The sequence below is a fragment of the Rhagoletis zephyria genome, unplaced genomic scaffold (genome assembly GCF_001687245.7).
Source record: "Rhagoletis zephyria isolate East Lansing unplaced genomic scaffold, Rhagoletis_zephyria_1.1 Rzeph_scaffold_07295, whole genome shotgun sequence".
NCBI classification, from domain to species: Eukaryota; Metazoa; Arthropoda; class Insecta; order Diptera; family Tephritidae; genus Rhagoletis; species Rhagoletis zephyria.
This window is the reverse complement of record NW_016164378.1, coordinates 20,400-31,806: the sequence shown is the minus strand read 5'-3', so window position 1 is coordinate 31,806 and position 11,407 is coordinate 20,400. Positions and strand designations below refer to the sequence as shown.

Below are 11,407 nucleotides of genomic sequence, written 5' to 3'. Positions count from 1 at the left end.
CCACAATACTTCGCGTAAACGCATATCTAAATTTTACACCTACCTGCACCACTCCACGCCTTCGCATCATACTTTAATCGATATGAAAGTTTCAAAACTATCGGCACAAATTCATAGCGAAAATCGAATTTGAGAGAATCATTGTATGTCGTACATTTTGGCAATCGGCTCGCTGTAAAGGTTGCATTATTTTTAAAACTCAAAATCTTTACCCGCTTCTCTTTTGCATCGACAGTCAAGTCTAATAAAATTTCTCGCTTCTGATCTTTGGTGGAATTTGTTAAAATACTGTAGCAGATTTCATATTGAAGATTAGTTGCAGTTGTGGGAATTAGGTGGTGCAAAGGTCGTATGGTTGCAATAACTTTCACCACTGGATAGGCGCGATAAATAAAGACTGTATCTGCATTTGGCGCACCAATAGCCAGATCATTGAAGCCATTCGCATCTATGTCAACACCTTTGGAGAGACCATGTCCAAACATACCATCGGCGAATTGGTCGCTTACATTCAAAATCTGTCTTGGCTGCTCAGCTAGTCCGGTTGAACTGCCAAAATAAATAGCGACAGCACCACCACCGTCGGCAAACGGCGCACCAATGGCTATGTCTAATAATTGATTTTTGTTTTTGTAATTGCGTACATATGTGTATGCATGTACATATGTATATGCATTAACGCTTGTAGTTTATTTCAAAAATGGGCTTACCCTTATAACCATCTCCATTTACATCACCTAGGCTGCTGAGCGTTGTTCCAAAGCGTCCTCGATTGAGCAGAGGCGACTCTATGATCAAGGGCTTGAAATTTAACTGTAATAATAAAATAGTAAGGGGATAGATACTATTCGGGTATTTTAGATTAGAGATGCCAGATCGAAATAAAAAAGTCGGTTTTTGAGTCGATTTGAATCTAACCAACACTGAAATTACAAACATTATTTTAAGTATATTTAAAAACATGCATTGCTATAACGGTTTCAATGTCTAGATTTATCCAAAAGCTAATAGCTAAGAGTCCCTAAATACTTAAAAAAATACAACAATTTGAACATTCAACAGAAACTTCATAAATTCTTAGCACTACTTAGGTAGAATTTTTTTCGTTTTTTTTATCACAAAGGAGAAAAAATTTGTTTTATTTCCAAATGAACCGCTATTTAAAAAAATGTATTATACACAAAAACGCTAGCCCAATAAAACTTGCGTATACAGATTTTTTCGCAATAGAGATTTTTATTTATTTTTTGGTTTTCATATTCAACAATTTGTTATTAGGTCAAAAAATAGCAAAGAACGATTTTTTTGTTTTCGCTAACTGCATATATCAATCCATAATCACCCTTTTTAGAAAAATTTTAGTATGCAGTTTTGCAGCGCATTTTCTTTCACACAAAGTATGTTCGACAAAATTTTCAAATGAATAAAATGCCTAGCATCGACAAAAAAAATGGAATTGCCAAGAATCAACGCTGTTTTGCAGCCACTTGAAACTTGTACTTTATTGTACTAAATTTGAATGGACTGCGAAACTGCATACCCGAAATTTTTCTAGAAAATTATTAACTTACACATTGCCGCTCTCTTGTATACTTTGAAATCCTTTCATTTTTTCAATATCTACATACTTATTATTTTGCTCCAATTGCACTTTAGCTATTTTTTATTAAATAAACTAGTGCATATACTCTAAATTACAGCTAGATACATTATCCAAGCCCCCCTCATTTTTTGTACTAAAAGGCCACAAATTCAAATTTGATTAAAATTTTCTGGATTTTCTAATGCAATGTTACATGCATCAATTGAGAAAAACTCGAATGTCGATTCTTGAAAATTTTGGATCGATTCATGGATCGAATCAGACCTAAAAATCGAGAAAAATCGAATTGGAAAAGCATCTCTAATGCAGATGTGCTCGAAATGTTATCGATAAAAATTATTGAAAATCAACACGACCGCTTAATCACTTGCAAATTGCAAGTTATACTAAAATTAAATGATCTATAAAATTGCATACCCGAAATTTTTATAAAAACAAAAAAAAAATAATTTTGGTGAACATTTTTGTATAAGATTTAATTTTTTTTTCGTTTTAGAAGAGCCCTCCAGTTGTTTTCAACTAAGTTTTATTACGTAACCTTTATTAAATTTTTAAAATTTTCTTCAAAATCGTTACTTTTTCTCCATTTTTCAAAATTAATCAAATTGAGTGAAACATGAGGGCTCCACTGAACTGTGAACCACTGTGCATCGGCTTTTTACTATTTACCATGCACGCTCTCCTTGACCACCCGTACACCTCTTCTAAAATAGAGGGAAATGTTTTTTATCGGAAAATTCGAGAACACGAACTACAATGTTGGGGATGCTTTTGGTGCTATAACGAACTTTCGGTTTCCGGTTATTCCGGTTAAAAGGATGAACTTCCGGTCCCCGCGAAACCGGATGTTGGCATTAGTAATAAAAAATAGTGCATTCGCGACTTGGTGTTTTATATTTTTTTCGTTTCCCAAAAAAAAACATTTTCGACCATTTTAAAACTTCAGGGCTTGCTTTCAAACAAAAGTTACGTAGTTTACTCCGCAGAGTCCGAATTTGTAGTATGAAAATGTGTGTTCCGATTAAAAAAGTTGACTTCCGGTCAGTTTTACCCACTCCCGGTCGAAACCGGAAGTCAGAAGTGCGGCCAAAAGATAGACTTCTTAGTTCAAATTTTTGCGTTTTCCAACACAAATTATTTTCCTCCATTTTAGAATAGGGGTAGTCTAATACACCCTGTATATAGCCGAGTGGTTTCAGGTTCGTGCTTCCAGTCTATAGTTCGCCCGGTTGATTCTTGACCCAAGTAACATAGAAAAATACAAGTTCTATTCTACTAATTATAGTTCTGCCTGACGATGGAGATATGTACATACATTTGCATAGACGTGTGCAATTATTTACTTACCTGACCTTTCACTCCCCGATTTATATACATATAAACTGCACCCGATTCTAAAATGCCATTTACCGTGCGATATGGCGCACCTATGAGAATATCATCTAAACCATCGCCATTCACATCCTCTACCAGTACGGCATAGCCGAAAAGCTCACCATATTGTTCGCCTGCCAGGTTTAAGACTTGTTTATAAGCTCCAAATTTTCTTGTGTATATTAGTGCCTGCAATCAGAAATAAATATTTATATTTACCAGTATGCACATTAGGTCAAATGATACATTTGGCTGTGCGAAAGTCCAATTTCGTAAAGGCAGTTTTACATTATTTTTTGTTGCCATTCTGTAGGGAATACTCCAAAATTACAGAAACTTCACTAGGGTTTTGTAAAATAAAAAACACCGTATACAGCAATAAACCAAAGTTACACTTTCAAAACGTTATTGATACGTTGTTTGCGCAACCGGTTTATTTTGTAAATTTCAAGTGCATTGTTTTTGAAAAGTGTGAATAACTAAAGGAAAATTTTAAATGGGAAACAAAACTATATCTAAGTGAGAACCAATGTCCCAATTTAAAAAAGCAGCTTTTTGTCATTTGTTTGCAAAAAAATGACTTATTTGCATAACCTCAAAAATTTTCTGATTTGTTTTCATTTATGATTTTATGTAAGCTTTTACAATTTTGTTAACTTTCGGCAAACAAAATGGAATCGGAAATGGATAAACTAAGATGTAATGAGTTGAATTTGTTTTACTTAACTTGCCGTTTTTAGCCGTTTTCAAGAAAAACTGTTTTTTCTGGGCTATCATGCTATCTCAAAAGGCAAGTTGTTTGAAGTTTGGCTGATTGGATATTCGAAAAAAGAAAAGCTTTTTCGGTTGTCAACCATGTTGAAAAAAATTTGGTGCTGCTGATATTTGCGAAAGTTGCATGAAACTCTTAGTAGAAAAAACGCGTATTTTTTGCAATTATTTATCAAATAAATATAAAAATTATGCGAAACAATTTGGAAAGGATGCTTAAATATTTAGATCTGAAAACATAGCGTTTCTTGCTGATGAGGTTCTTTTCGAAATCAAAAAGCCAACTGTGTCGACCATTAGCCGGATTCTAACATTCGCTATCGCTAAAGTGCTAAAATAGGATAGCACACCTTTTTCCCAATTTTTAGCTATCTCCAAAAATATCTCCAAAATTTTTTGGTGACAAATAATACATTTTAATGGTGATAAATAGGGAAAATGGAAGTATATGATAGCAAAAAAAATAGCAGCCTCAATTTGGATTGCATTTCATCTCCTGTAGCGTAGCTGAGGCATGTTACAAATACACTAGCGCCTTCGCAAAAAGGCAAATCCTTGAGAGAACTTACGGACTGAAATTTCGAATTTTTTTTTACTCAAAGTGAATAGAGCTTTGAACATTCTCTTAACAAATGAGTTTCGTTAACATTCGTATTATTTTCAAGAATTTACCGGGGTCTTTTGGTAAATGTGTCACAAAGCAACACTTGTATTCTGAATATAAATAATGTCGGTGGAGAACTTGGAAATACTGAAACCTCAAGTTAAAATGAAGTGTGTTATGAAGACTAACTGCTTTAGGAATCTCACCTCAAAACATATCTGCGAGACATGTAGTAAATATACATTTTTTTTTTTTAATTTAGGAATTTCGATAATGCCATAACTAATCGCTAGAAGAAACTATTTATGTACATGTGACCCATACTTATTTTATTATGTAGCTCATTTTAAAGGGGAGGGGGTTGAGTATGGTTTGAAAATAACTTGTGTCAAAACCAAGCTAATTGGACAATCTTTTTGAGTACTACCTAAACACATATACTCATCATTTGAACATTCAAAAAAGCAGTAAAGTCTGTTTTACGAAAGCCAAGTCTGTTTAACATTTTATTTACGCCTTTACACTTGTTTTAAAGTTTGCCATCTTTTTACATTAAAATAATGCAATATTTTAGCTGCTATTAATTTCGCACAGAAAAAGTAATCATTTGACCTAATGTGGTATGTATGTAAGTGAGCACACAAGTATTTATTATCAAATCATTGGTAATAAGACTTACCTGCCCCAATAGTTGATAAGCTCGTGGCACTGTAGCTACGTAATATAGTTGTTGATTATTTTTTTCGAAAAAGCCGGATGCTACTGCATATCCTTTGTACGTAAATGGTATGGTACCATGTTTCGAAGAGTCAGGACTTCGATTTAGAACATCAACGTGTATTGTTGCTCCTATGAATAAATATGAATATATAAGTAAGGTCACGAACTAGCACTTACCTGGCGTGCTTCACTGCGCCTTAAAAGTATTTTTGTGTTGTCTAATGTCCGTATTGTAAAATTTAATTTAGTTTATAAATTTAATTAAATAAAACTTTTCAAAACGGTGGCAACCCTCCCCAAAAATATTTTCGGCAGTAAACTTTCCTAAACCTCTTCAGTTTGATACCCATAATGCAATATTTAATATATCTTATCAAGTACATGAAATTGAAATTTTCATATATACCTCCACACAAATATTTTCGGTTGTAAGCCCTCTTATTAAACCTCTTTCTTTTGACAGCCATTATGCAGTGTTTGCTTTATCTTATCAATTTACTTAAATTGCAATTTTTAAAATGGTGGCAACTCTCTAGTTTTTTCCTTTCATCTTTTAAGTTAGACCTCTAGCAATATATCGACGAAAACGGCATTCAATTTCATGCATTAGTCGAGTGATGTGAGTACAAACATACACACAGACATAGGTAAATTCGGGTGATCCAAATAAGTTAAGTCGGAATTTAGATGCTTTCACCCCCTGGGATTGTTCCATAAAAAAAAATCATACCCTTATTTTTTTATTTTGAAACCAAAAAATATTGGGAGGTCGCCCAAATCCCTCAAAAAATAGAGGTCTTGAAAATCAATGTTTTTTGATCGGAAAACTTTATTTCTCTTCAGGAGACCTTCAGTAAAATACCCATAAATAATAATAATAAACTGCGAGACCAATCGATAAATATTCAGCCTTATCATGAGTTAAATTTTCCCCGAACCGGTTGACTTTTCACTTTTGGTTTCCATGGTTTTACTATGGGCGGATGACAAATTTTCGGGCGATATTTCTTTCAGGCGAAACTCAGGATAAGGCAGATTGATTTTCTAGAAATCTATACCATTTGCGGAGAGCTCAACTACCTCTAAATGTTTTTTGATTATGAAAAAAAAAAAAAAAAATTGGGGTATATTTTTTTGGATTTAAAACAATCTTAGGGGCTTAGAGGTGAGCTTACGACCAGACTTGAGAGCTAATCACTGAGCACCAGAAGCAATAGCAAACTGAAACACCTTGCTGTACCCTACCTGGGCAGCGGGTTTCAGATAAGGCAGAAAGCCTGCTCCCCGGAGAATAAACCGCGGTCTGCTGAGGGCAGGACACTCGCATATGATATGCCTACACTATCTCCTCATTTGTTCTGCATCTCTTCCGGTTTTTATAATTAGTCAGACGGAGTTTAAAGGTGTGCGATGCTAGCAGGTACAACCACCAGTAGCTTAACGTTTTCACGAATGAGAGATAGGAGAATCTTCATGAGGTTTATATAATACGCTCTGCACATAATTCTGGATACGTTGAAACTTTGTTGTTAAGCCAATACCAGTTTATAGCAAATCCAGAGCTGCCCTGCGCCGTCAACACGATGTAGAGATTCACTTGTTTATTTACTACGTTGTTGCTCAGTAGCTTCGCGCGGCCAATACTTAGGAATGTAAAATGCAGCAGTGGCTCGACAGCTTATAGGATTTGTAGAGATCAAGCTCTGCGTGAGTGACTGCCGCCCTTACGCCTTTCCCATCTTCGACCCGTCTGTGTAGACATTCACCGAGCCAGAAATCCTCATGCCCCCACGGCAGACTTCAATCTCTATAGTGGTCATGAAGTTCGTCCCAAAGTGCAGATCTGAGAAAGTTGACGCTATACTACTGTGTATATAGGACCTGCACACAAACGGTCCCGTAGCGTATACCAAACCAATACCCTATGGAACAGTATCGGCCTGACTAGCGCCATGAAGATGCAGTGAGGAAGAGAAGACGAAAAGCCCCAAGTACAGCCCGGCATATTTTGCATGTATAGAATGCCGTTGAGCTCTTCTTCGCCTTCTCTTCCACATTGAGGCGCCACGACAGCTTGCTATAGATTCCAAGATACTTGGTGCTTTACTTCAGCTGTAGGGTCACCCCATCCAGCTTAGGCTTAGACCAGTTCGGAACCTTATAATCTCTGCCGAAAAGTACCAGATCTGTATTTTCTGCATTGATATTAGTCCCCACTTCGTTTTACCTTGCGGATTACTTCTGTGAAACGGCAATTTCAAAAATAAAATAAATTTTTTTTTTTTGCTCACCTAAGAGTTGCTTTTTTACATTGTTCGAAATTGCCTTGCAAAAATACTTTAGACTCAGGTGTGTATGCGCACTTACTTTTCTCGTACGATCTAATGTGCAAACATAAAACTAATTGTCCTGCCATTTAGTACATATTTACGTATACATAAATATTTCTTACCTGACCACCGATATATGCCTGGTGCACCGATTATAATCTCTTCATTATTCGGCGTCATGTGCACACTAAAACCAAGCTCACCAAACATAAAATCAGGCCTTTTATCAGTAATCTGCTTATTCTCTCGGCCTAGATATTATTAAAAAAAAAAATTTAATAAAAGTTCATCTTCGTTATAATTTGATAAATACCTTTGTCCGAAAAAGGACTAATTTTCCATGTCAAACCATATTGTAATAGAACACCATTATCGAGTGTATTGTTGGTCCAATAGCAAAAGCCGTGCATGAATAAATGACTCGAGCTGTCTCTGTAAAGTAATACATACGTACATACATATTTTTTAATTTTCAACTTAAAGTATAAAAAATGTATGTATGTATATATGTAGATAGAGTATATCACATGCCAATGTATGTACATAACAAATTGAGTAGTTAGGCTGCAATCATTTAGGATTTTTTAACATTCGAATATTTACTGTCGGAGTTACATCGGAATTATAAAATTAATATATTTTATAACTTGCTCCTAATACTTCGAAAACATATGTATTAAGATTTACGTGAGTTGGACCGATTTGAAAATACCTCAAAAGATCTCATTATTTTAGTTTCGTTAATAAAATGTTTAAATATTTAAACGCAGGCCTTTTAAGCTTAAGCTCTTCTATTATTTGAGGTGATTTTTTGGGGGAAAAAAATTTACAAAATGTGTTTTATTTATTAAAAAAAAAACGCTTTTGGAGGTATTTTTAAATCGGCACTGCTCTCATACATAATTATTAATGTTTTGGCAGAGGACTAAGAATGGTGCTTTAACGTTTTTTGTTTGGCCGAACTTCTGCTCCAATTCGTGTTCTGCGTCTTGATGTTGTGACACAAATAGAGATATATTCACTCGGAGGTTCGCAATTGTCTGGAGAGAGGCGATCGCTATTCGAAAAAAACTTTTTTGATGTACCAGAAATTGAACCGCGAGCATCCAGAGGGTAGTAGGCACCTCTAAGCACTCGGATACGGCGGCTGCTTGCCGAAAAAGGTCAAAGAAAATGCAATAATGTAATATTAAAACACGTAATTTTTAAGCAAAAAACAAAACCGACTTCAATTCTCATATAAAAATTTAAGAGTAAGCAAAATTTCTTTATGAGGCAATGATCGGATCTAAACAAAATTAGTATGGGAGCCATTTTTTTCAAATTGCGACTTCTCAAATAACTGAAACCCGGGTTTGAAAAAAAGGAGAACAATCTAACACTTTAATAGAAGCATATTTTTATAAAAAATTCGTGAAAAAACAAAAAAAAAAATTGCATATATCGTTAAAATGTTTCTGTGCCCAGACTTTTGTGGTTCAGTGCATATATTTTTGTTTTTGGAAAGGCAAATGGTTATTTGATAGCAATTAATTTCGAATTTTGTTGTTGTGCTTCACATTTCTCTTAAAGAACCTTAAGCTGTGATTTTGGTTTGGATTTGGCGAATAAAAATCGCTCTTACCGAAACCGCTGTCTTTGGCTAAGTGTCGGCGTTAAATATTTGATCGCCCCATTTGTATGACAAGTCATGTGCGTCATGTGTGAAATTGGAGCAAAAGCTTTGTTAAGCACTTAGCAAAAATTTGAGCGCAAGTTTTTTTTTTTTATATATATTTTTTAAGATAAAAGGCATGCCAAGTACATTTTAAAAATAAATAAATATTTCTATGTAATGCGTATGAGTCATACGGTATGACACATTACCTTGTAAGAGCAAAAGCTACAGGAGTAAAGTATATAGTACACATGTACATATATATGTATGTATGTCTGTGGCATTTCATTAAAACAGTTCATCTCGAAATAGGCCATTTTTGCTTTAGCGCAATATCTCATTGGATTCCTAAACAATATTTTAACGATAAGCTATCCATAGGCGTAGGTTCAGATGCCCTTTTAATAGAAGCTTAGTAAAAATATATAATTTTTCAAGGGAAACTTACTAAATACTACATAATGTATACAATTGGAATCAAATATGATATATTGCTTATCCCCAACAGCCTTCCGTTAAACTAGAAAAAGCCTTGAAAGCTTCGAAAAACTCAAAACTTTTATTGCGAGGCCAAGATTTGTATGAATTAAAAAAACCGTTTTGATCGAAAAAAATCCAGTTTATTCGATAATCAAAAAATCAAGCTTTCAAAAAAACCGCATATAATATAATAATAATAGATTGGCGTTTACACATATGTTAGTGTTTGGCCGAGCTTCTCCTCCGATTTGTGGCTGCGCCTTGATGTTGTCACACAAAGCGGAGGACCTACAGTTTTACGCCGACTCCGAACGGCGATTGTATTTTTATGAGAAGCTGTTTTTCATGGCAGAAATACACTCGGAAGTTTGCCATTGCCTGCCGAGGGATGACCGCTGTTAAGAAAAACCTTTTTTCAATTTTTTTTGCGATGTTGCTTTGACCAGGGTTTGAACCCAGGCGTTGCGGAGTGGAAGCGCGCACTGCTTACCACTACACCACAGCGCCCGAAAAACCGCATATAGATATAAAAAAAAGCAAAATGGTGGAAACCGGTTTGGAAAAACGGATACAATCACCCTACAGCTTAGTGAGGTATGTAGATAGGCTAGTGATCTAGATATTTATGTAGTATATTCGTATTCTGGTAGACTTCGAAATCGTCATCCGCAAAATGGTAATTTAAAAAGCATATGAAAAAAGATCGAATTTCACAAACTAGGCGATCAATCAATCGGCTTACCGATCAATCGGCAATATTTTCATATTCGGCTGAATGCTCGGCTTCAGCAAAAAAACACTACCGAAGTTTTTGCCGAACCCGAAACTTTTTGCTATCTAGATTTTTTTGAACATGAACAATCTGTTTCAAAAAAATGTGGCATTGCAACTTTTTGTTAAAATCTGCTGTCAACTGAGATACTTCGGAATTTGAGGTAATAGCAAAGGGAACCGGGTCCAGTGTGGTACCCAGTGAGAGTTTCATGGTCACCTCTGCCTAAATTAACAAGATTATTTAAAGCTGCTTTTCTCCCGGGCAACAGAATGGGCCTTTGTTTCATTCATGTGAACTTTTAATATTTAGGAGCGGAACCGTCGAACAGAACCTATGCTTTATTAATATCACCGCTGAAAACCGGAGGGAAGGAAGCTATATCTCACAATCATTCGCCATATTCTTGGTATCGGCGCCTTTACTTTCACATAAAGCGGTATATTATAGTCGAAAAGGCTCAAACATATGATTATAGAGCGTACAAAAAGGGTTCGTATGATTTTAGAGATTTCAAACCCCACTTTAGGACAAAACGATCAACAGATGTTAGACGTTGTCAAGAACCCGTTGAAATTAAATTCCGATATTTATCAAAAATTAAAGGACTTTTAAAATAAACATGACTTATATGGCGGATTCACCGTTTTAGTTCTGAACTAAAGTTGAAGTTAGTTAACAACTCAAACGCGTTCTGAACTTTTCTCAGTTGCTCTTCTGGAGGGAGAAACACAACAACAACCACATGGAAGAAAATTTCTGTACTACATAGAGCGATGAATCCGACTTTAAGGTGTGTAAAGTAGAAGTACTTCAAAACTAGCTTATCGGCTACTAGAAACTACTAACTCGCTAGTTAAATAAAAAGTAATAAAAATTGTACATATACATAAGTAAACATACAAAGCTTTCGATTGTGGCGCGCATGCAATTAAGGGATCTGCGTCTCTGCTCCCACCGTCCATGGCTCCACCTAACCACTGCTGAGTGCTGTTCAATTGCAACGAAGCGAAGGTTTGAGACGGCATTTCATTTTGGAAATCGAATTTTTTTAATGTTTTGTTATCAAATTCGTATTTGTAAATGCCACCAGTTT

At 35.2% G+C, this 11,407-nt stretch overlaps 1 protein-coding gene across 1 annotated transcript; it reads right to left on the bottom strand.

Annotated features, from left to right (window-relative positions):
- Positions 1-43: 43 nt before the first annotated feature.
- On the bottom strand, positions 44-11,405 carry LOC108374073 (integrin alpha-PS3-like; the record flags this gene model as incomplete). The annotated part of the gene is made up of 7 exons (XM_017630038.1): positions 44-610; positions 711-813; positions 2,951-3,166; positions 5,032-5,201; positions 7,525-7,653; positions 7,716-7,834; positions 11,215-11,405. Coding segments are annotated over 7 exons (1,495 nt in total), but the record flags the coding sequence as incomplete, so codon positions are not given.
- Positions 11,406-11,407: the final 2 nt, after the last annotated feature.